This window comes from Helianthus annuus, chromosome 13 (genome assembly GCF_002127325.2).
Source record: "Helianthus annuus cultivar XRQ/B chromosome 13, HanXRQr2.0-SUNRISE, whole genome shotgun sequence".
Taxonomy (NCBI): domain Eukaryota; kingdom Viridiplantae; phylum Streptophyta; class Magnoliopsida; order Asterales; family Asteraceae; genus Helianthus; species Helianthus annuus.
Genome location: NC_035445.2, coordinates 125,996,624 through 126,023,921, shown reverse-complemented (window position 1 = coordinate 126,023,921; position 27,298 = coordinate 125,996,624). Strand labels below are relative to the sequence as shown.

At 38.6% G+C, this 27,298-nt stretch overlaps 1 protein-coding gene across 2 annotated transcripts in view; it reads left to right on the top strand.

Moving 5' to 3' along the window:
• Positions 1-2,761: 2,761 nt before the first annotated feature.
• Positions 2,762-27,298, top strand: part of LOC110899286 (beta-lactamase domain-containing protein 2) — a 43,354-nt gene continuing 18,817 nt past the window's right edge. For both annotated transcript variants that reach the window (XM_022146167.2, XM_022146166.2), the window contains exons 1-3: positions 2,762-2,849; positions 3,104-3,239; positions 3,735-3,892. In XM_022146167.2, the coding sequence (XP_022001859.1) occupies positions 3,108-3,239; positions 3,735-3,892 (290 nt within the window). In that variant the 5' untranslated portion in view covers positions 2,762-2,849; positions 3,104-3,107. The remainder of the gene's footprint in view (positions 2,850-3,103; positions 3,240-3,734; positions 3,893-27,298) is intronic.

Below are 27,298 nucleotides of genomic sequence, written 5' to 3'. Positions count from 1 at the left end.
AGTGGGTATTGAATTTTAATGTATTTAATAGTTCAATTATTAGAAATTTATTATAACTCTTAAACTCATACAGTCATTAAATGTTTACGGGTTTGTCATAGTTGTTTACCTAAATTACGTATAAGATTAGTTGATTATGAGTCTGCCGCAACGTGCGGGTGATTAACTTATATGAAGTTATAAGAAGTCCGACGGGTGATTTTAGAACCAGATAAAGTTCTCTTTATTTATATACTAGTATTAAGCCCCTGCGTTGCAGCGGTTGTCATAAAACAGTGTAAAGTAGTAGAAATACTATACCATTGTCAGCGAACACCAACATCGGAAAAGCTCGTAAAAAAAAAATAAATAAAAACGGGAAAAAATAAAGCCGAGCGAAAAGCAGATGTAAAATCTTTGAATCACGCACGCTCGTTGCTGAGAAATTAAACCAAAACGTAAAACATAGAAAAAAATAACTAAGTCCATCCAGAACCCCCGTGTTGGACGAACTTGTCAAACGCAGAAATATAGATGTGACGCGATGGGCGAATCAAACGGGAAAAAATATACGAAAAAATGTTGAACCCCACACGCACGTTGCGGTGCGTTAACTCACAAAATTTAGAAGAAAACGAAAAACTTGGGAAAGATGAAAAGTATGGTGGACCAAAATTGAAAATAAAAAAAGAGTTGGGATTAAATTGCAAAAGATGAAAAACTTTGGATTAAAAGTAAAAAAAATAAAGGGTCTAAATTGCTAAATTGAAGTTATTTATTAATTTTAGATAGATAAGGATAAAAGAAATTTATTAAACAAATATAAATAAAATTTGAGGTTGAAGAAGAGAATGTCATGTGACATTATTTAGAGTCTTTTATTATAAGTTAGACTATTATATCTCTTAAACTCATACAGTCATTAAATGTTTACGGGTTCGTCATAGTTGTTTACCTAAATTACGTATAAGATTAGTTGATTATGAGTCTGCCGCAACGTGCGGGTGATTAACTTAAATGAAGTTATAAGAAGTCTGACGGGTGATTTTAGAACCATATAAAGTTCTCTTTATTTATATACTAGTATTAAGCCCCTGCGTTGCAGCGGTTATCATAAAACTGTGTTAAGTAGTAGCAATACTATACCATTGTCAGCGACCATCAATACCGGAAAAGCTCGTAAAAACAAAATAAATAAAAACGGGAAAAAATAAAGCCGAGCGAAAAGCATATGTAAAATCTTTGAATCACGCACGCTCGTTGCTGAGAAATTAAACCGAAACATAAAACATAGAAAAAAATAACTAAGTCCATCTAGGACCCGCGTGTTGGACGAACTTGTCAAACGCAGAAAAATAGATGTGACGCGACGGGCGAATCAAATGGGAAAAAATATATGAAAAAATGTTGAACCCCACACGCACGTTGCGGTGCGTTAACTCACAAAATTTAGAACAAAACGAAAAATTTGGGAAAGATGAAAAGTATGGTTGACCAAAATTGAAAATAAAAAAGAGTTGGGATTAAATTGTAAAGATGAAAAACTTTGTATTAAAAGTAAAAAAAAACAAAGGGTTTAAATTGCAAAATTGAAGTTATTTATTAATTTTATATAAAGATAAGGATAAAAGAAATTTATTAAATAAATATAAATAAAATTTATGAGGTTGAAGAAGAGAATGATATGTGACATCATTTATTATTTATTATAAGTTAGATAGATAAGATTTTAGAATTGATAGAATTAAATTTATTAGTAGAAAGGACGAAAGTGATGATAAATGTTTCATATGAAGTTATAAGAAATTCCATACGACGATTTCAACAAGACTTCTGTCGTCTTCTCCATTTTTTTTATCTCTATCCATTGTTTAATGCTTATTCTCTAGTCTGATACAGACCAAAACAATATTCCATTTCAGATCTTGCCAAGTTAATAATAGCATCTCTCGATATTACAAATTTAACAATATTCTATTTCATCTGAATATGGACGTAGCAATTGGAGAAAAAAATTACGAACTTTAAAGAAAGAGTGAAAATTTGATATGACAACTAATATGACGTATTTAAAAACTTGGAGATGCTCTAAGACACGGTGTGGGAATGGTGGAGCGGCGTTGTTGCCTTTCTACGTCGTACACATCACACCGGGCCTGGCGTTGTAGACGGCATTGTCATGTGGGCTTGAGATTTCCCACCGGCGTTGAGAGTTAATGAGCGTCGACATGACGTGGTTTGATTGGGGTCCCCACTAGCAGGGGCGGTTCTTAGAAGGCCCGTGCCAGGGCCACGGCCCTGGCAAGTTTTTCGGCCGTAGTGCTAATTTTCCGCATTTCGATCGAAATTTTTTATATATACCATGTTCGGCCCGGGCATTTTTTAGTGCCCGTGTCTTTCGGCCCTGGGACGTTCAACGGGCAAGATCCGCCACTGCCCACTAGCCGTTGGACCCTAATGACATTATTTAAAAAAATGTAGGTGCCACGTGTCCAATAATGCCCTTCTTCCACGCCGCTTCCCACACCCACCTATTTTCCTCCACGCCACTTTTCTGACATGCGCTAACATGTCGTACACGTATCGAATAACGTCCAAGATTCAAGCCCTTCCACACCGTATGGTCAGACAAAAGATGACAATATATAGCACTGATTGGTTATAATATACTAATAGACAGGGATCAGTAAATAAATGAACATTATCCTCGGCCACCCATGGCCCAACCGGTCACTACCAATCTGACTTGTGCATTAATAAAATGACGTAAATAATATGATAACCAAACACGATTTCTGGTCCTCTGGACATATTCAACTAATTGATTAACTTGTTGCTTGAAGAACTGATCATCATCATATCCAGAAAGGGTTGTAATCTTACTCTTTTCCTGATTTAAATTTATTCCTTGATGATCAAATTTTCATAGTATCACGTTATCTTTTGCTAAATTGTGGTGTATGAGATAGCTTTTTGTTTATCTCTTTTTGATTGCTCCAACTGAGTGTTTAAAAGTGATATAAGTTGTTTTTAATAAGCGCATTTCAATAAGCAACAAGCAAATAAACAGTATTAATAAACGATATATATTAACTTACTCTTAATTATTTATAATTTCTTTTAGCAATATGAATAATGAAGCAGCTGCCTCAAACACCAGATGGTTATATGACAGTCCAGTCAATTCTGATGTTGAAGCAAAGCTGAGGAGTTTCTTGCTTGAATTAAAGAATACTACTGATAAGATACTTGGAATCCAGGTATGCTTTCAATATCACATAGAGCAACTGGAAAATTCAGTCTTGAAACTATTACCCTTTTTGCGATAGATTTCCTCGTTCACTAATAATAGTGTTTAGGGGTAGGGGTGGTCATCACTCATCACTCACTCACAACTTCCAATCAAGTTCCGCTATGTCATCAACCATTATTCCATCACTCACAACCTTTTTTAGTGGAAATGCCTATCACTCACCACCACACCCAACAATTTCCCTCATCACCCAATACCCCATCACGCGTTATAAAAATGGAGCGTGATAGACCGAGGTGGCAGTTGTGTTTTGTTATCTTCCACGCATGAAAAAATTCCATCACGGAGGAATTCTCCTCCACCCCGGGTCCCTTTAATGTTGATTATCAAAAACAGTTTATTTTTGGATGTCCTGAAGCTGTTTCTTATTGATAGATCATTTAGCAATCGGTTTAACATTAGCTGCAACGTACCAATTTGATTATGTTATTGTGTTTGTTAGGTTTGTGCATACAAAGACGGGAAAGTGATAATTGATACTGCTGCTGGAGTACTCGGAAAAGATGATCCTCGTCCGGTTCAGCCCGACAGCTTATTTAATTGTTTCTCTGTAACTAAGGCCGTCACAGCTGGAATGATACATTGGCTGGCTGATAAAGGGTATGTTCTCTTGTTTTCATAAAGGCTAGTTCGTGGCACGCTCTTTTGGGTAACATGTTAAAACGGGTAATATTGGAACCTTTTGGATTTCTAGATGGTTAGAAAATGGGTAAGTGTTTCCACGCATTTACTAAAAAGTGTTTGCACAAGTAGGCAGTTTACTAAGGGTAGCAAACTTATTCAAAGGTTGCTGGAAGGTAAGGTAATATTAGCATTGGGTCTATCAAGTCTAGTATATAACTTGTATTAAACTTTATTGTTATGTTTACTATTATTTGTGACATATGATTGCAACTACGGTAGTGTATATTTGGCAATAACCTCATGTAGGAAAATGAGTCACAATTTTATTAATAAAATTAATAAATAAATAGAGATATTTTCTTTAAACATGTAGGAAATTGTAGTACATGTACCATGTAGAAATCCTTACGAATATAACGTATAATACAACATATGTATTTAAATTGATTCAAACTATGGTCTTCAACAAGAGCTTTAACCGCGTCTTCTTGTATAGTCTATTGTGTTTTCAATCCTTTGTGTATGCTTCAACGAGGTCTTGAACCACGTCTTCTTACACATTAATTTCCAACAAAAAGACAAACAAATGTTGACGGTGGTGGCTGAGGCACGTGTTCAACACACTTCCTTTAAAACAGATTTCGCGCCTCTACTAAAGACGACGCGTCTGTCTCCCAGGGTACAACAGTCGAAGCAGTCTGTACTGCCGGAGAAGGCCACACACCCGAGGTTACACCGGGTAAAATCATAGTGTTAGTGTTTTGGTCAAAAATTACCGAAGCAATTAAGTGATCAAATTAGTTAAGTGAGGTAGTGTGCTAAAAAGTGTATTGAAAATATGCTTGTTTAGTTGTTTGGAAAAACAGTGTTCAGGATACGGCTCAGGATATTGAGCTGTATCTACGATCAAACAATGAGCAAAAAGTAAAGGGGTTGACACGAGATGTACGAGGAAAGCCCTTGATCAATCTAGATCGCCGGCATAAAACCTCGGGAGCTGTCAATCGCAGCTGCCTAGTTCTTCTTATTGCTTCAAACTTCAGGATACAGTGCAGGATATTGACCAGATCGCTAAGTGTTACAATGATTTGTGTGAGAGTACAAGTTGCGAGAGAACAAGTGTGTAAGTATAGTGAGTGTAGCTGTGATGTCCTATTCGATCTGGTATACCCATCTATTTATAGTAACGAAATGTAAACTAAAACTCCTATAAACATGGGATGCTCCGAATATTCCAATGTGAACGTTGAAGACCGAGTAAAACGGCTTCAACGGCTTCTTGTGAACGACTTGGACCGAGTCCTTAGTAGAAAAGGTCTTCATGAACGTTGCCAGCTTCTAACCCACGTGCCTGCACATAATCTGTTAGTAACCCTGAGGATACTATTCAGAATGTTACCAATATCCTGAATCACCATCCCGGATGTGAACAGGTATCATATAAACAAGATATAATTCAAGATAATTCTCAGGATATGGGCTCAGAATTTCACCCATAACAATTGTCCCCAAAAAATGTTACCGTTAAGTATCCTGGTCACTAACGGTTATATTTTTTTCCGGAGAACGAGGCAGTTAAGTGATAAGACCCATGATGTGATTGCTTGTAACCAATCAGTCTATATATACTCATTGTTCCCTATATCTTCTCATTCTTATCTTCTTTTAACTATCCCCGAAGAGAAAAAAGGTAAACATTTTCTCTCAACTTCATCTTCCTTTTTCACCCTCTTCAAAATTCCGGCAACATGACAAGGCAGACAAGATCCAGCTCCGGCGATTCCGCCCCCACATTCATTCACCAGAATATTCTCCAAGATCCGGAGAAGGAAATATGCTCTTTTGACAGCGCCCACTTGTCGGCCCTCAAAACCTCCGGCATCTTCCCAAAAGGGACAGTGTTCCGGCCATTTGATCGGGAAATCCGATCGGATATGGTTTCCGACGAGTGGCTATGTTTTAATGCTTTCCCCTTTACTCTAGGGCTACAATTTCCTTTTTCTGAATTTATCACCGAGTTTTTCAATCTCACCAAGATTTCTTTTAGTCAAACAATGCCAATGCTTTGGCGGGTTCTGTCTGTTCTTGATCAGATCAAGAACAACCATATTCCTGAACTTTCTGTTCATGACCTTCCTTTAGTATATCGGCTTAGATGTCATGGCTCTTGTCGATTTTTGTTCTACTCCACCTCCAGTGACCCACTGATTCTCCGAGCCACCAGGAATGAAGAGGAATGGAAATCCAAGTTCTTTTTTGTAAAAAGAGATTCAATCCCTGGTGGGGAGGATTATCCGGTGAAATGGTTAAAAAAGGGTAGGACTTAGGGTTTTAGGACAATCCTGTCTTATATCCTGCCACACATCTTGAACTGACTTTGTTATTTCCTTGTACACAGCTGATTTTAGGAAGCTTGCACCTCCCTTTGCTGAATCACAGAAGAGAATCGACGCCATCAGACTCCTTCCTGAAGCTGAAAGAAGTTTTAACCCATCTCCACCGTCTCCAAGCCCTCTTTCCAGTGTAAACATGTCTGGTAAGGATCCTGTTCAATATCCTGCATACATGCTTTTATTTGAATATTTAGGAAAGAATTTTTACTCCCTGTGTGCAGACTCCAGCAAAGTTCCAATCCTCCTTGATCTTGACGTACTCGACAGCTATCCTACTCCAGTCATGGTCAAGAAAGAGACACCTGCTGCCACCAGCTCCAAGCCACTGCCGGCCCCTAAGGCTAACCCAAGGACCCGTGCTTCCACAGCAAAAAAGAGGAAGGGCTCTGAAATTAGTGCCCCAGGCTCCGAGGGGTTCTCCTATGATGAACTCAGCTTTTCTGACTCCTTAGAGCCAATGACATCCTTCCTCAACAAGGTAATATCCTGCTACATATCCTGCATATATATCCTGACATGATATCCTGATTAATATATTCTGACCTATACCTGAATTTAATGTGTAGGGCCTTCAACATCTGCTCCACCTGTATAATGATGCCTGCGGTACTATTGCACTCCACGAAGCCAGAATCAAATAGCTCGAAAGCACTGTTGCTGACCAAGGTGCCATTGCTGAAGCAAAGTCCCGGCATTACGAGAGCTTGATGAAGAAGGTCACCCAAGAGGCTGAGCTCAAACTTGGGCCACCGCAGAAATGGATCACGAGCAGGCCATGGTTTCTTTCCGGGAAGGGATCAAGGCCTCTGCCATCGTCTCCTTGCTACAAGCTCGCATCAAGATGGCCTACGAGGCCAAGGAGACAGGCCTCGTGTGCCCAGCTTGGCCGGATGACTCTTGGGTGGCCAAACTGAAGGAGCTTGGAGGAAAAGCTGTGCCACTCCCTGCAGAAGCCGGTGAGTCCTCCACGTCAGTAGAGGTGGTGGATCAGGCTGGAGACAAGAAGGATGCTGGAGCGGATGCTGGTGAGGATGCTGGGCAGGATGCTGGTGCTGAGAAGCCGGAGAAGGTTGGAGAGGATGCCACTGTGTGAGGGCATCTGAGTGGGCGATGATGGATATTGATGCTTAAGCCGGAGCCCACTTTTTTAGATTTGATGGTTGGTGTTGTGAACAATTTACTTTTCTTGTCTGTTGAACAATTTTAATTTCCTGCACGTAGACAATATGATAGCCAAAGGTGGAGGGATCCTGAGTTTCAGGACGAAGCCCTTGGTCATCAGTTAGTATGGTTTATTTTGAACACTTTTAACAATTGAAGGTGGAGGTATCTTGGGTTTCAAGACGAAGCCTTCATTTGTTAAGTAAATATGTTGGAAAACTAATCATGCTTTTGGTGGATGGGTCTCAGTTTGAGACGAAGCCAAAAGCATAATCTTTTGCTATGTTAATAATATAACCCTTTTTTGTCTTTATTCCTTTCATTACATAAATTTTACTTATGAAAACTGTTTTGCTTGAGAACTCTTGAAAATGTTATGGGAACATCATCTGAGAATATCCTGACAAGTATCCTAAGAGATATCCTGGTCAGGATATCATCACACAACTTAGAAAACTTCAGTCTTTTGAAAAAAGGAGAGATCATACCAAAGACTCTTGGAGAGTCAACTCCAATCTTCCATCTTAGGAATGTCCCCAGTGCACAGTTATAAACTTGGATCCAACCTTTGAATAGTATAATGTGTGTCCCCTGTGTATGACACATAAATGCAAATGTATTCATGCTCTGGATTGAATAAATTCCAAACACCTCGAGGCAAAAACCTTGTTATCCTGAAATGAATCCTCAACATACTGGGTAAACCCTTAATATCCTGGGGATAAACCCTGAGTTTCGTGCGCTACAGGCGAGAGTGTATAAACTTCAAGTCTTAGAAAGGTGAAAACCTTTAAACCTTAGAGAGTATGAAAATACCCTTTCGTGAGAGAGGGTGATCAATCCCCATATACCTTAAGGATCCAGGATATAGCCAACAGTAACGAAATTCTCAGCCACTTTTACATGAACTGGTCCCGTTACCTTGAACTATACCTAGATAACTTGCGCTCCAGGCGAGGTGTTTAAACCCAATTCGAAAGAAAGGTGAATACCTTTAAACCTTTGAAGGGATCGAGATACCTTAAACGTGAGAGAGGGGGCCAATCCTCTAGTCTTCCGATTTGTCCCAAATGCAAATCCTGGAGCTATATCCTGGGGCATATGCTGCAAAACAACTATAAACTAAGGTGGGTGTTAGCCTGGCTAACACCCCTCCGATGCTAAAGTCAGTATTGGGTTCAAGATAATACATAAATATATTAAAAGAGATAGAGTACATACTATTAGGATAGAAATTAAATTCTACTCTTACTTGAAATAGAGCTTTAAGTGTACTGCATTCCAGGATCTCGGTAGCATATCCCCTTCCATATTCATGAGTCTATATGCTCATTTCCCTGCTTCGGATTCAACTTCATATGGTCCTTCCCATTTTGGAGCTAGCTTGCCATCGGCAGGATTAGTGGTATTTTGAAAAGCCTTTCTTAGCACCCAATCACCAACTCGAAATCTCCTAGTCCTTATATTCTTGTTATATGCCATGGATATTCTTTGTTGATATGCTGCCATCCTTAACCTTGCTGCATCCCTTTTTTCATCTATAGTATCCAAATCTTGACATAAAGCCTCAGGATTCCGTTCAGGATCCTGTAGGATAGATCTTGCAGTAGGTATCATCATTTCCGTTGGAATCATTGCTTCTGCTCCAAACAACAAGGAAAATGGGGTCTAGCCTGTCGCATTCTTTACCGTCGTCCTATCAGCCCACAAAACAAAGGGTAATTCTTCTGCCCATCTTCCTTTTTTGGCTCCAAGTCTCTTCTTTAAGTTATTGACAATTATCTTATTTGAGGATTCTGCCTGTCCATTCGCTTGAGGATGCACCGGAGTAGACATGATCATTTTGATTCCCCAACTCTTGCAAAAGTCAGTAGTCCTCTTGCTTATAAACTGGGACCCATTATCACAGATGATTTCAGCTGGTACCCCAAACCTGGTCAGGATATTCCTCTTTATGAAGGATACTACTTCTTGGTCTCTAACTTGGACAAATGCTTCAGCTTCCACCCACTTAGGGAAATAATCCGTCATTGCTAGCATAAAGACTTTTCCTCTCGGAGCTTTCGGTAACTTCCCTACTATATCCATCCCCCATTTCATGAACAGCCAAGGGGATGCTATAGGATATAGTGGTTCAGCTGGTTGATGTAGTATGTTACTATGCCTTTGACATGTATCACATCTTCGAGCATATTCTGCAGCATCTTTCCTCATCGTTGGCCAATAATATCCTGTCCTTAATACTTTGGAGAACAATGACCTGCCCCCAGTGTGGTTACCACAATCCCCTTCATGTATATCCTGAAGCACTCCTTTAGCTTCAGGGTCCGCTAAGCACCTCAAATACGGTCCTGCAAGAGATTTCCTGTACAAAACATTGTTTATAATAGTGAATCGTGATACCTTCATCCCAAATGCCTTAGGATTTTCATCTTCGGGGATATGTCCTTCCTTGAGATATCTCATGATTGGAGTCATCCAGGATGTAGGATTCTTCTCAGGATACTCCACTCCAGGATCCTGAATACCTGCTACTTCTTTATCCTGAGGATTCGTTGCAGGATACAAGATATGTAATATTGGTATTTGGGTCCCATCTAGTATCCTGGTCGATGATCCCAGATTTGCCAAGGCATCTGCTTCAGCATTATCCTCCTTTGGTACCTGTTCAAGTGTAAAAATATCGAAATATCCTGCTAATTTTTTGAGAATACCGAGGTATTCGATTAACTTCTCACCCTTGACTGCATAGGATCCGTTAAAATGATTGGTAATTAACAAGGAATCAACATATACTTGCAAATTCTTAATACTCATCTTCTTAGCCAATTCCAATCCTGCAATCAAAGCCTCATATTCTGCTTCGTTATTGGTAGCAGGGAATTCACACCTAATAGCCTGGGGTAATATGTCCCCCTGTGGCGATTTTAGTAGTATTCCCAAACCTACTCCTCTTACATTAGATACACCATCAGTATATAATATCCAGGATCCTGAGGATTCTCCTAATTGCTGGACTTCTAGGTCTACCTCATCCTGAATGTCACTACTGAAATCAGCCACAAAGTCAGCTAAAGCCTGGGACTTTATGGAATTTCTAGGTTCATATATTAGATCATAAGCACTCAATTTTACCGACCACTTAGCCATCCTACCGGACATTTCTGGTTTCCTAAGCACATTTTTAATAGGATAATTAGTTTTAACATGAATCCTATGTGTCTCAAAGTAATGTCTAAGCTTTGTTGATGTCATTACTAGAGCCAATATTAACTTTTCTAGGTGAGAATATCTAGTTTCAGCATTTAATAAACTTTTGCTAACATAATAAACAAGATACTGCTGACCTTCGTGATCCTTTACGAGGACTGCACTTACTGCATTCCCTGATACTGCAAGATACAGGGATAATGGTTCACCATCCTCAGGCTTCATCAATAGAGGCGCGGTTGAAAGATACTGCTTCAAATCCTGCAGGGCTGCTTCATGCTTCTCACCCCATTCAAATTTCTTATTCTTTTTCAGGATATCATAGAACTCTTTGCATTTTTCTGAGGATCTTGAAATAAATCGGTTTAGTGCTGCCACTCTTCCTGTTAACCGCTGAACGTCTTTCATATTTGAAGGTGATTTAATATCTAAGATGGCTTTAATCTGCTCCGGGCTCGCCTCTATTCCTCTTTTGGTCACCATATATCCTAGGAATTTTCCTGCCCCTACTCCGAAATGGCACTTAGAAGGATTTAGCTTCATATTATACTGGTCCAAGATATCAAATGCTCCCTTAATATCCTGGAGGTGATCCTGGGCTCTCTTTGACTTTACCACCATGTCATCAATGTATACCTCCATGGTGTCCCCCAGCTTGTCTTTAAACATCATATTTACCAATCTCTGGTATGTTGCACCTGCATTTTTCAAACCAAAAGGCATAGCAGTATAACAATAAATACCTGTTGGTGTCATGAAGGCAGTATCCTCCTGGTCAGAAGGTTCCATTTGAATCTGCTGAAATCCTGAGGATACATCCATGAAAGTCAACATTTCATGCCCGGCAGTGGCATCCACCATTGAGTCGATATGTGGAAGAGGGAACAGGTCTTTTGGACAAGCTTTGTTCAGGTCTGTATAGTCTACACAAACTCTCCACTTCCCATTCTTCTTTTGAACCACTACCACATTTGCTAGCCATCTAGGGAATTTGACTTCTCTGATCATCTTGGACTTGAATAATCTTTCAACTTCCTCTTGGATAATTGCATTTCGTTCAGGGGCGAACTTCCTTCTCTTTTGTTGTATAGGCTTGAATGATCTGTCAATTCCAAGCTTGTGAGTAATAATGTCTTTGGATTTACCTGTCATATCCTCATGCTTCCATGCGAATGTTGACATCCTGCATTTCAAAAAGTTAGTTAATTGATCTTCAATATCCCGAGGGATATTGGTTCCTACGAGCACCGAGATATCAGGATTATCCTGATCCAGGATAACTTTCTTCACATCCTGCTCCGAATTCTCCATGATATCCTGGGCCCGCATCTTTAATTGCTATGCTGCACTTGGTTTGGTCGAGGATTTCATTGAGGATGAGTAACATTCTTTCGCCTCCTGCTGATCACTATCGACTTTGACAACTCCCCAAGGTGTAGGGATCTTGATGCATTGGTGAATGTTGATGGTATGACCTTCATATCATGAATCCATGGTCTTCCCAGTATGATGTTATAGCAGGATAGAGAATCCATCACACAGAAACGTTGTATCGAGTTGACTCCTTCAACTTATACCGGTAATTTTATCTCTCCCACCGTGTTCCTAGCTTCTCCACTGAAACCAACGAGCACAGTAGACTTCGAAGTAATGTCCATCGGAGATACATTCATCCTCTTTAATGTTTCCAGCTGAATTATATTGACAGAACTACCGTTGTCTACCAGTATCATGCATACAAAATGGTTAGCCACATATAATGTTATTACCAAAGCATCATGGTGAGGATCCTGAACAGTATCCCTGTCATCACTATCGAAAGTGATCACTTTATCAGTTGTGAGGGTAGTCATCCTGACTGGTTTGTCTCCTCTTTCACTCTTGGCTTCTTTTGCATGTCTCTTAGCCGCTGAATACGAAGTCCCACAAATGTCGGATCCTCCTGAAATAAAGTTAATTATCTTGGCGTCTGCTGGGGGTGATGTCGCTCGCTCAGGATCCTTATCGGGATCCTGCCGTTTATTTTTCTTTCTTCCCAGCAGGTCCTTTAGATATCCTTTGCTTAGTAGGTAGCTTATTTCTTTCCCCAGGGCAATGCAATCCTCAGTAACATGTCCGAAATCCTCATGGAAGGCACACCATTTGGATTTATCCTTCCAATCAGCTTTTTGTTGATTCTTCCGAGGCCACCTGGCTTTATCTCCCAAACCCTGCATAGCATACATTAATTCAGGAATGTTAACAGAAAAGCAATATTCAGATAACTCAGGATATTCTTCAGGATCCTCGTCTTTAACAGCGTTCACTCTTTTGTTATCAGTTCTACCATACGGCTTAGAGCGGTATGGTTTGTGCGAGGATTCTGACTTCCTGTTAGTTGATTCATATGTTGGGGATGCATTCATCCTCTCTTGCATCTTTCTGTCATCCTCCAATCGAATATATCTTAGGGCCCTGTTTCGAGCTTCGTCCAATTTCCTGCATGGGTTCATTACAAGGTCTTGGTAAAATTGAGAATCCTTTTGCAGCCCCATCTTGAAAGCTTGCACAGCTGTTGCAACATCAAGATGTGGGATGTCTAAGGATTCCCGACTGAACTTGTTCACATAATCCCTTAGGGACTCTTGAGGCCCCTATGTTATCCTGTAAAGGTCACTTGTTAGTTTTTCAAAGCTCCGGCTGCAATAAAATTGATTATTAAATAAGTTAACCAAATGGGTAAACGAAGTAATTGAGTGAGGAGGAACGTTTAACAGCCATTTTAAGGCTGATCATGTCAGAGTAGAACCAAATCCCTTGCACAAGCATGCTTCCTTGAGCTCCGGAGGGATAGGGTTAATCTCCATTCTTTCCCTATACTGGGCAATATGCTCTTCAGGATCCGTAGTCCCATCATACAGCTTCATGTTGGGAGTTTGGAATCTTTTCGGGATTTCAGCATCACAAATAGGACGTACAAACCGAGATATCCTGTGGCTATCCTGGGATACTTCAGGGATTGGCTGAACCACCCCAGGTACAGTGGATATCATATCCTTTAGCTTCTGAAGCTCCCTAGATAATGCTAATGTCACAGCTGTATCCTGCAAAGATCCAACACTGTTAGTGGCAAGAGTGTTATTATTATTAGACACGTTACCAGTCTGAGGGTTCTGCCCATATCCTGAAGCATATCCTGAGCTCCTCATGGTTGACATCCTGACCGAGGAGGGTATTTCAGGAGTATGACTCTGAGGAAGGCTAGCCACAATATTCCCCCCATTATCCTCAGTGTAAACTGCGGAACTGAAATTCAAAGCCCTGGGCTGTATAGGAGTGACAGTTTCTTTAGCGGGTCTACTCGAGCTAGGTTTTAAGAGTTGTATTTCTCTTAACAGCATTTGATTAGTTTCCTGTTGCTGCCTCATTTGTTCCTGCACACTTCCAAATAAAGTCAAAATTTCATCGTTAGAGGCTAAAACGGGAGCAGATCCCTGGACATTCCGAGTAGGGATAACATTCTGGGATTGTGAAGAAAGCGACATCCTTGGAGGAGGTGGTGGAAGCACCGAACCAATAGTAGCAGAGGTCATAGCAGACATAGTGGAAGAGCTCATGTTTGATCTGGAGGCCATTTTAAACAATGTGGCAAAAAATTTCGAAAATAGAAAACCGATTAATGATTTTGCAAAGATTTTTAGTAAAAGTAGCACCACTTGCCCCACGGTGGGCGCCAAATTGTTTTGGTCAAAAATTACCGAAGCAATTAAGTGATCAAATTAGTTAAGTGAGGTAGTGTGTTAAAAAGTGTATTGAAAATATGCTTGTTTAGTTGTTTGGAAAAACAGTGTTCAGGATACGGCTCAGGATATTGAGCTGTATCTACGATCAAACAATGAGCAAAAAGTAAAGGGGTTGACACGAGATGCACGAGGAAAGCCCTTGATTAATCTAGATCGCCGGCATAAAACCTCGGGAGCTGACAATCGTAGCTGCCTAGTTCTTCTTATTGCTTCAAACTTCAGGATACAGTGCAGGATATTGACCAGATCGCTAAGTGTTACAATGATTTGTGTGAGAGTACAAGTTGCGAGAGAACAAGTGTGTAAGTGTAGTGAGTGTAGCTGTGATGTCCTATTCGATCTGGTATACCCATCTATTTATAGTAACGAAATGTAAACTAAAACTCCTATAAACATGGGATGCTCCGAATATTCCAATGTGAACGTTGAAGACCGAGTAAAACGGCTTCAACGACTTCTTGTGAACGACTTGGACCGAGTCTTTAGTAGAAAAGGTCTTCATGAACGTTTCCAGCTTCTAACCCACGTGCCTGCACATAATCTGTTAGTAACCCTGAGGATACTATTCAGGATGTTACCAATATCCTGAATCAGCATCCCGGATGTGAACAGGTATCATATAAACAAGATATAATTCAAGATAATTCTCAGGATATGGGCTCAGAATTTCACCCATAACAGTTAGAACTTTTGGAAACTAAGAATAGAAATGTAGTCGAATCGTGTAGAGAAACTTATCTCTATATGTTCCCAACATATGGGTCATCAAGTATTTCTTCTCCAAGGACTCTTCATGCATACATCTCTCTTTCTTGTATCTAGCCACATCAAAAGAGGCACATAGCCTACTAAGTATGCAAGAGTCATAGGTGGTGAAAAGTCCAACATAATTAGAGACTTAATTTTGCCAAAAAATCTCCAATCAATTGTCATAAAAGAACCTCTACTCAAGATTGTCATCAATATACACCACATGAAAAAGTTTATTATTCTAATAGAAAATTAAACAAGTGACATAAATAGCTCTACTCAAGAGTTTGTCACTATATGCAGAATTTAATTAATATTAATAATCTCACTAAATTTCCATTCATCACATTTAAAAAAAAATTCCAACAATCCACGACATGAATGGAGATTGATCAAAACACATAAAATTTCCAATGCGAACTCGACAGTTGTGTATTGCCGGATAAGTAGGTGTTCCCTTTGAACTTTCCGTTGTGAAGCATACTTAGTCTCCTAGAGGTTTGTAGACGTGATATCCTTGAACAAGCCCCCATTTGTGTAGACGACAATACACTTCACACAATACTCTCCTTAGCCGGGTCATGCCCTCATAGTTGTGTCCAATATTGGTTGTGGAACACTTTCCTGGTTCTGCGAGAGCTCTAGGAATTGTGCCCCCAATTTCATTTGAAGTGACCCCACTTCTCTCTAACATAGGTGATTCTCTTTGAATCATTAAAAACATCGTGGTTACCATGATTACACAAAATCATTTACCACATAATATGCTTAGCATCACAATTTGTCATTGAATTTCATAGGAATGAACTAGGATGTATTTAAACACCCTTTTATCGTTTAGGGGGTATATATAACCATATATACTAGCTTATGCATATCAGCTATACCCCCACAGTGACCACCCTTAGACATATTAATTCGTTGTCCAATTGAACTTAGATCTTGGGATCTCCAATCAACTAAGGTAGGTTTCCTTCACACACCCTTTTTCCATGGACTTTAGTCTCACTCCACAACTTGATCTCTAATAAACCCTTAGGTTGTTGGATCCATATTATTATCTTTGTCTTTGACAAGTCACTAAAGATAACTTTGTAGTTGAGATCAATTGTCATGACGTGTTCGTAACTCGAAAGTTAACATTGCCTATTGTCAACTTCTAAGACTATAACCTCTGTGGCCACCTAAATCTGGTTATAATATTTTTCTTAGAATGATACATTTATCATTTAAGACAAACACATCTCCATTATGCACTACGACATTTGTGTCCTCCACTTAGTCGTCTGTCTGCAATGTTAGATTGGATTACAAAATCCTTATTTCCAAAATTTTATGGTACAAATGCACGACACCCCCACATTTAAATGTTATTGGATAACATCTAGATGGGTTAATAAGAACCATTTCTACATACCCTTATAGAGTTGTTTCTTAAATGGATCCTCCCCCACATTTCTTGCCATTTGTTCAGCATTTTCGTAACATCACTTATGACGACATTTATACACATATGATTGAACAAGATTAACCTCATTGTATCAGTGAATTCAACTCATATTCCATTAGCTTATATAAGCTTCCGAACTGACCAAAGCAACACATGCCATTGTCATAAGTTTGTCACCAACTTAGAATAATTCTAATTTAACATCTAGAATAAGCTTAGACAATGAGTTCTTCTCATTAGTTTTTCGAATAACCTCTTCAAAAGTTGAATGTCTTTTCCTTATAATGAATGAAAATTCTTCCTCAACTTTGTCTATACACATTTGAATGTTTAAAATTAATTAGTCTCTGTCAAGACCCATAATTAACCAAGTACTAGTCTAGCATGATTTAGACTACAATACTTTAGCATGTGAACAGAAGATGCATCATTCTGATTTCTTCACGTCCCTAAGGATATCATAATATCACTTTGCAACATTCATCCCTTGTTAAGACAAAATAGTGAGACTTATTCATAATCCTAAAACATCAATATTTAGGAAGGTCCCACAAATTTTATCATTCAATTAAGGAACATAACTTGTTTACCTTTGATCTCCAACGCTTTACGATTGACTCATAAGGACTTAAACATAAGTCTTAATCCAAGTCACTTGGTGAACACATTCATCACCAACAAGATGAATGTTCCTCGTCTACAATCACTATTATGTGTGACATAGAGTTAACTAGATCGACACTCAACAACATGGCATTCATAATTTTGCCATAAGTGATTTGCACACATTTATTGTTATTCATTAGGATATATGTATACTTAGGATGCTTTCCCTAACGAAGGTAAAATCTCCATATAAATCTAAGAATAATCAAGTGGTAGACGCATCTATGTACAGATCACCCAGAACAAATCTCGCAAGATTTATTAAAGGTATACAAAAACATATAGTACTTTTTCTTTCATATGTTAGAATTCACAGTTCTGAATTTTCCAATGACTTTTAAGGAAGTATGTCGACATGGATCTCGTTTGTGTATTTAATCTCAATACACTCAGTACATTCTTTCATTATTCTCTCATGATGTGGTTATACATTTGATGTTTCATCTCTGACTTTTAGTCAATACAACAACTCTCAAGTTGTTTATGTCCAAATATTTTCGTGTACTATCCGTTTAAAACTATATTCTTTTAAACAATGTATAGTTGATGTTATAATTACTTTCCACAACAATAATTTATACGCCACAAACATTAGTGATTTATTTCTTTGTAACAAATTGCATTTGTTCTCCGAAGATATTGAACACAAAACAATAAAATACATTGGAAACTAAATCATAAGTGCCAAACACTTTTGAAATTTAAATGGAAGCGTAGACGATATGTAGCATCAAATGTCAAAGTGCTTTTATCTTCAACACTTTATAATCTGATCGGAATCTTCTCAACGATATCGTCCCATGGCATGTCTTGAGGTACTCCCTCAATAAGACTCCATGCACTTGTAAGTACAAGTTACTCATTTCATCTTGAAACTTTAAACTTGGGCAATTCTGTTCAAAGCAACACCAAGTTGTTACAAAGCCTACATTTAAGTAGTAAACTTGAACAATTAAATTTGTTCACAACAACACCAATTTGTTTTCCACCAAATAATATCCACGAGATTGTTACTTTGTTCAACAAGTGCAACTTCTAGCAAGAGTATCAAACCATTTGAATTCTTAAAAATATGCAAAACTTTGTTTTAAAAATCATTCAAAACAGTTTCTTAGTTTTGCAATATACATTATTAATAATATCAATTAGGGTTATGAAAACATATATCAAAACCCAAAATATCAAATGGTTTTATATTGTGTAGTCTTACGACAAAGTGTACTAAACGTTTTCTAACACGCATGTTAGAAAAAAAAAGTTATAACGAGCACATTATAGAATAGAATGTTTTCCAAGAAAATAAACCATTTCTCATCATTTTTAATTGCACACATAAGCAATTAAATGTTTACATAAAACATTTCCGTTCATTATGAACAATCTCTAACCTTGTATTCGTGATACACATTTTCTAATACACTTGTTAGAAAATTTAAGTCATTTATAAATACAAAACATGACCAACTGGATTTAGAAATCACATATTAAAGTTAGTGATAAATCCCACACAACTACACAATCATTTTATGGTGATTTAATTCTTGAAGCCAATTAAACATCAACTTCCATGTATAACCTTTTATTTCTAAACTATACAAAGCATTAAAATCAATGCTACAACAAATTACTTATATAAAATGTTTATATAAAACATTTCAAAGCATTTGTATTTTAACCATTTTTAAGAATCATGTTAAAATGAAAGAAATTCTAACGCGCATGTTAGAAATATTAACATTTTCCACAAAATGTTAGTTAGACTTGCTTAAAACACATATATAGTTCAAATAAATAAGTCATTTCTAATACACACATTAGAAACTAAACAATTAAAAAATTGCTTCCAAACTAATGCTTTTCATGAACGTTTCTAACACACTTGTTAGAAGACAAATGATTACAAAAATCATTTTCAAATTTAACAGTTTTATAAACCGTTTCTAACACTTCTGTTAGAAGTAAACAATTTCAAAAATTGTTATAAACCTTATAGATAAATAAGTTCTAACAAGCTCGTTAGAAATAAACGATTATAGAAACTGTCATAAAACTTATCAGTTTGTATAAAAAAACCCAATTCTAACACGCTTGTGTAGAAATAAATGATTACAAAAATCATTGTAAAGCTTATTAGTTTATATAAAATAAACTTATTTTTAACATTCATTTTGTTAGGATCTGAGTTTGGATTGATTGTGTTTTACGTTTGAAATAAGATGAAAGATGAATGAGTAATGCAGCGGAATATAAATGGAAACAAACTTTGCACACAATCAAACAGGAGAATTGCTTTCAACATACAAGTTTACCATTGAACCGAATGCTTGAATTTATTACAAGATTCAATTACAATATGCAAGTATGTAACAAACTCCCCCTCAGCCTGAGCTCACAATGATTTGTTCGTACAGGAATGAAAGTGATGAAGAGAGCTAATAGAACAGTACAGGGTACTGTTCTATTTATAGGCACGCCCAAACCACTGTGGCATCTTTGCTAACGTCACCATGAAAGTGACATCTAACCTTCTAACAAACTCTAACAACTGATCTGATACAAAGACTGCTATGCTAACTACTGATTAACAATACATTAAACTACTACTTTATCCTTCCACTGTTGTGAACCCAGCAGTACTTGATATATCCAGCAGTGCTTGACCCCTAGCAGTAGATTGATCAGCAGAGCTTTAGTCTTCATCAGTCTTGGCTTTAATTATCTGTTCCTCTGGTAGGGTTCAATCCCAACAATCTCCCCGTGGAACAGATAGCGTCAAAACCCTTCATTATTTGTAGATTTGTATTGCCTCATCAACAGTTCCCTTATTTTCCCTTTGATTTGTAACTCAAAGTCTAAGGCATCTGTGTCATCTTCATCCCTGCACAGTGGTAGATCAAGTAGATCCTGCAGATCTTCAACACTTAGGCCAAGTGCTTGTTCCCTTGAAATCTTTTTCACTTCTCCACTAGACTTGATCACAGTCAGTACATGGGTCTATTTATCAGTTTTCCACTTTAGTACTTTTGAGTCTGGTGGGTTTCTTGGGAAATTTTTATTGGATGAGGAGTTTGGAGATGTTGGCCTGGTGATGACTGACTGAGCAGTGCTTTGAGCTTGTGCAAGTTCAGGAATATCAGCCATCATCTGTTTGTAAACCATCTTTATCACTTCATTACCAACAGTTATTTCTTCTGCTGTTTCTGCATCCATCTGTTTTTGCCTTCTTCTTTGATAAAGAAAGGCACCAGGTGGAGCAGTGGCTCTCTTGATTTGCAGCTTTGGTGGTCTTTTTGAAACCTCTGCTTCAGGGTAGTCAGGTTTTTGTGGGATCTTTGGATTTTTCTTCCTTAGATCCTCCAACTTTTTGTAAGTGTCCCTGACCTTGTCTTCTTTCCACCTCATCACTTTGTTTTTAGACCCAAACTCAACTGTTACTAATTTCTCTTTCATTCTCCTCAGCTCCAATGCCTTATCAGGCACATTCTTCTTGTACTTTGCCCAATCAGGAGGAGTGTATTTGACCTTGTTTTTAATCATTTCTTGAATCCTGGCTGCTTCACTTTCAAGCTCAGGAATTGTCCATTCTTTGTACATGTGTTTTTCTCCCTTATATTTCTTATAAGCCATGATATTTTCGATGTAGTTTTTCTCAGGGATTCATCTGCTTTTTCTGATATCTGCTGACACACATTCTTTGCAAATTGTTCCAGAGATCTAACTTGTGTGAGCAGGAATTGATAATGCCTTTGAATTTCTTTGTCAGATTTCCTATTTGAACTTCTTTTAGAAATATCCTCTGCTTGTAGACCCTTAATTTTCAAATATTATTCAATATTGTTAGGCCTGGGATATCCTCCAACTGATGGAAAACTCCTTTAGCAGGGTCATCCTCAAAGTAGAAGGATTTGATCTCTTTTCTGACCGCTGCAAGTTCTAGAGGATATTGAACACCTGCAGGAGTAATGTCAGTGATTGGTTTTTGAACCTGAGCTGATGAGAGAGGAACAGGGCTTGGTATGGTAATCAGTGATAGAGGTTGTGAAGATGTTGGTGGTGGTGATGTATCATTATCTTTCAGAATTAACCTTCTCCTTTTAGGTTGAGGAGAGGCTGATGATGTTTTGGGTGGATCAGTGACGGTGATTTGAGTGGTGGTTATTGAAGTGGAAGTGATTGAAGTGGGAGGTTGCTGACTAACAGTTGTTGAAACGACTGGTGTTTCAACCACTGTTGCCATTACAACAGATGTTATAACATCTGTTGTCTTCTTCTTTTTAGCAAGAGATGAGGGTGGTGTTGATGATGTTTTTGGTGGTGAGGTAATTTTTTGTGGTGGTGGTAAGGCAGTGGTTGTGGTGTGTGTTGAAGTGGTGTGTGTTGAAGTGGCGGCAGGTGTTTGGCTAGCAGTTGTTGAAACCACTGAAGTATCAGCAGTTGTTGATACAACAGGTGTTGCAACAGTTGTTTGGGTGGAAGATTGAAGTGTGAGATTTTTGATAGGTTTAGGAGTTTGCTTTGTGGGTCTGGATGATTTGTGCTTGGGTTCCCTCACTTTTCTAGTGGGATTCTTTCTTTTTGGCTTAGGATTTTGGTCATCCTTAGGCTCAGAAGTACCCTGCTCATTTAGCTTCATAAATGCTCTTTTCTCATGTTCCCACCTGGCATTATCCTTAGCCCTTCTATCCCTTTTTACCTTTGCTAATGCATCAGCAATGGCATTAGTGGTAACATCAATCTTTTTTGACCCATCTGGCAAAGGGATGTCTTTGAGCAAACTATCTTGTTGTGGTTCAATATAAAGACCATCTTCAACTCCATTCTTCTTCCACTGCTTGATTTTCTCCCCCTTTTGGCATTATCTAGGGGGGGTTATCAATAAAGAGAACATTAGGAGGAGCAGTGCCAGTGGTGTTCAGTATGTGGGCCTTTATAGCCTTGATGTCAGCTTGGGTATCTTTAAACCTTGACTCCATCATGTTTCTCAGCTTTTGAACATGTATCTCATGCTGCTGATCAGCCAATTGTCTTTGATGTTGGAGCAGTGGTTGAAACAAATTCCATAACTCATTTGCTGCAGGTGCAGGTTGTGCAGATGCTTGAGCTGGAGCAGCAGTGGGTGGTACCTTTTGAACTTTCAACAACTGTTGCAGCATATCTTTAATTTCTGCAACAGAGGTATCCAGTTTATCAACTCTGTCCGTCAATTCTTGGTACATTAGACCATCACCCAACTCAATGGGATCATCTGATTTCCCACTAACAGTGGTTGATTCAGGGAGTGTACTCCAAATATCATCCACTGATGCCCCTTTGTCTTGGAATTGAGGACTTCTTCCTTAAAAAAGAGAGACACTTTTTAGTGAACCAGTAAATATTGGATACACTGGTGTTCCCAGAGAAGGAATTGCCTCCAAGGAAGTCTTATTGATGTAACCACTGTCCAAATGCAAACCAGTGGGTTCAGCACTTGTAGTGGCTGCTTCACTTGGACTACCACCAAGAGTTACTTGTAACTCAAGGGGTGTAACATCCTCAGGTGTTGTTGGTGGGTTAGCAATGATTGGAACATCAGACCAAGTAACTTGTTGAGGTATGTTCTCATTAACAAGTGATTAAGAAGGACTGGTTTGTGTCTGGTTCAAATCAAGAGCATCTAACAATAATTTTTTTTGTGGGGGAATTGTGGAGGTGAGGTTGGGTGTATAAAGAGAATTGGCCCCTGGCACTGGGCTATGGATGATGGAAGCAAGTGATTCCAGAGCATCATATTGTGGTGTCCCTATGTGTACAACCTGTTCTTTTTGAGAAGAAGCATGAGGAGTTTCAGGTATGGGTTGAGATCTTTCTACCATCTACTGTGAGGAAGTAGCAGCAGTGGTTTCTTGTGACTTTTGTGTTGTCACTGGCAGTTGCTCTGGGATCTCATCTTCCAGAGTTGCCTTTGATTTGGGTTTGGGGGGGTTTTTGAATTTTCTTTTGTCTTGGCTTTTTGGTTATTTTAGGTGTGGGTGTCACAGCAGTTGTTTTGCTGCTGTGATCACCTGGAGCAGTGGGCTTAGCAGCAGATACCTGAGGAGCAGTGGTAGCTGCTAAATTCTGCTCAGGCACCTCTGCTTGTGTTTTGCAAGGTGTTGAAAGTCTTGTAAAAGTTTCAGCAGTTAAGCTGTTTATTTTGAAAGAATCACCTTGGATGAGCACATGTGCATCATCCTTTCCAAATTTCTTTTGAAAGTAATAACTTAGGAACCTTGGAAATAACAAAAATGATTTTGTTGAAACATTCTTGACCATGTCATCAAAGATTTCCTGGGAATAGTTAAAATTTTCATTTTGTAAAATGGCATATCCCAGGTATTGAATCTTTAATGGTATCTCATTAAAAGCAGTTGTTTTGTTTGAAACACACATTAATAGGGTATGGAATAAAAATCTTGTTGAAGGAGGGAAGTTACCTTTTTGTAAGGTATCCCTCTTCATTTGTTTTGCATACCCCCTTTCAAGAAAATCAGTTTGATATTTGTTTTTAGGGAAAAAAGGTTTTACCTTGCTGATCATCAAGTTCGAATACCTCTGAAATGGATTGTGGAGTGATGTGGACCATTTTACCCATTATTGAAGAATTAATGGCTATTGCTGTCTCACCTTGTTTTTCAAGTGTGGCATTTTTCCAGAATTCTCTTTGGGTTTTTAGGAAAATCGGAGCATTTGCCGTCAACAAGGTTTTGTACTTTGAAGTTGACATGATGTCGATGATGGAATCGTAGATATCGACGGTGCCGGGTTTTGTGAGGAGACCGAGATAATTGTGAGGAGCTTTGTATAGAATTTCGATTGGAGTAGTAGCCATTTGAGTGGCCTTTTTAGAAGATGATTTTGAAGTGGATTTTGCAGATGACTTTGATTTCGTCATTTTAGGGAAGAAGATCGATGAATGATTTGAGAGGAAGAGATGGAAACTGCTTTGAGAAAGGAATTTTTGTGAATTAGATTCGACAGTAAAACCCTGTTTGTGGGTTTTGAGGAGGGTTTTATAAAGGAAAAAGTGAATGCTGACGTGGCAGCGGTTACAAAAGATCTGACCGCTATGTACTGTCCACGTGCCAACCTCCAATGAAATGAAGGACAAGTGTTTTATGAAAACCACTGATGGAACAAGATCAGTTGTTGTAACGGTAATAATGAAGGCAGTGGATGATTTTTACTATCAGTGGATAGCATATCAGTGGATAAAACATTGATTTTTAAGTAGAATAGACTTTTGAACAAATCAGTGGTTATGGCAGACTTTTAAGGATTTAATGAAAAATTCATTTTTAGCTATTTTTAAGGATGGATTTTTGATTTTCTGAAAACATTTTAATGCTTTTTATTCATAGAAAAATAGGATTTTGCCTGTTATTCCATGTTTAGCATACCAATCCTAGAGATCAAGCTTTCAAAGGTGGATGTGTCTAAAGCTTTGGTTAGCACATCTGCCAGCTGATCTTTAGTTGGAACATGGTGCAGAGAAATCAAACCTTTTTCATAGCAATCCCTCACAAAGTGATATCTGATATCAATGTGCTTGGTGGTTGAATGGGAAACTGGATTTTTGATGATATTTTCTACTGCCTGACTATCCAACATGAGAGGTGTCTTTAGGGCAGTGATACCAAAATCCAGCAACTGATTTTGAAGTCAAAGCAGTTGGGCTGTACAGCTTGCAGCAGCTATATATTCTGCCTCAGCAGTGGACGTGGAAACAGCTGCTTGCTTTTTGCTTTGCCAAGACACTAAGCAACTGCCTAGGAATTGGCACCCTCCTGAAGTGGACTTCCTTGTCTTGTCACATCCAGCAAAGTCACTAACTGAGAAACCTGAAATCTCAATTTTACCATCAGCTGGATACCAGATACCAAGTGTGGGAGCACCTTTTAGGTATCTGAATATCCTTTTTACAGCAATAAGGTTTGACTTTCTAGGGGCTGACTAGGATCTTGCACAAACACATGTTGCAAACATGATGTCTGGCCTAGATGCAATTAGGTACAATAAAGACCCAATCATGCTTCTATATAAAGTTTGATCAACCAAATCATCCTTCTCAATAGACATGACTATTTTAGTGATTGCAATGGGTGTACTGCATGGCTTCCAATCATCCATCTCAAATTTCTTCAAAAGTTCTTTGGCATATTTGCCTTGATGGATAAAAGTGCCATTTTGCAGTTGCCTTACTTGGAGACCAAGAAAGCATTGGAGTTCACCCATTGCACTCATTTCAAACTCAGCTGTCATGAGTTTCCTAAACTCTTCACACATTTTGTTACATGTGCTTCCAAAAATGATGTCATCCACATAAATCTGGACAATCATCAAATCCTTTCCTCTCCATTTTAGAAACAGTGTTTTATCTATTTTACCTCTTGTGAAACCAATGGAAAGTAGAAAGCTGGAAAGAGTTTCATACCAGGCCCTTGGTTCTTGTTTCAATCCATACAAAGCTTTATTTAGCTTGTAGACATGATTTGGATTAAATGGATCCTCAAAGCCTGGAGGTTGACACACATATACCTCTTCTTGAATTTTACCATTGAGGAATGCACATTTGATATCCATTTTATACACCTTGATGTTGTGGTTGACAGCAAAGGCTAGGAATAATCTGATAGCTTCAAGTCTTGCTACAGGGGCAAAAGTTTCATCATAGTCAATGCCCTCTTCCTGTCTGAACCCTTGAACCACAAGCCTGGCTTTATTCTTGACAACAATACCCCTTTCATCAGTTTTTTTTTGAAGACCCATTTTGTGCAAATAGGACTTACACCCTCTAGCAATGGTACAAGCTCCAAAACTTGTTGTCTTCTAAACTGTTGGAGCTCCTCTTGCTTGGCTTCTACCCAGCTGTTGTCTTTTAGTGCCTCTTGGTACTTGACTGGCTGATGGAGAGATAGAAAACCAGCAAAAAGACAAATGTTTTGGGATTGACTTCTTGTGAGTACCCATTCATTGATGTTGCCAATGATTTGGTCAGGTGGATGAGATTTCAAGAAGATAAGATCTCCTTGGTATGGAACAATGGCATTAAGTGGGGAGGGCTACAGATGTGAATCATCTGAGCTAACCACTGCTGGTGCTTTGATGATCTAGCAGTGACTTCAAAAGGTGGTGGTATAGGAGGTAATGGTGTGGACACATACTGACGTTCATCCACTGTTTGAGGACTTTTATCAACAGTGTTTGATGATGTGGAAGTAGGGGTTAATGGGCTACTTTGGTCAACAACTGTTGAGGTAGCAGTGGTTGAACTTTGACAGATGTTTTGAACATCTGCTGCTCTTCCACTTGATGCAGACTTTTGTTGTGAAATGATGATTTCATATCCATAGTCTGATGATGAGTTTTCTGGTGGACCTGCATTGTTAGTCTTGACAGCAACACTTTCAAATGTGAATTTATCAAGATCAAATAAATCTGCAGGATTTGCTGGGATTTTTATTGATGAAAGTTCATTGAACTTTACACTCAAAGTCTCTTCCACTGTCTTAGTCCTTATGTTAAATACTTTGTAAGCCTTAGCAGTGGTTACCCATCAATTTTGGCTGCGAACTTTGAGATAGAATCTTTTAAGTTTAAAATGAAGCATGGGCAGCCAAAAACCTTGAAATATGAAATCAATGGTTTTATTTTATACAGCAGTTCATAGGCAGTCTTTTGATGCCTGAGGTTGATTAAAACTCTGTTTCGGACATAGCAAGCAGTGTTTACTGCCTCTGCCCAAAAAGTTAATGGCAAGCCTGAATCAGCAAGCATGGTTTTGGTAGCCTCAATCAAAGTCATGTTCTTCCTTTCAACAACCCCATTTTGCTTTGGTGTTCTTGGAATGCTGTATTGCCTCACAATTCCTTTTAACACACAAAAATCATCTAACTCCTTGTTTCTGAACTCTGTGCCAATCACTTCTAAAGATTTTTTCTGGCAAGTCAAACTG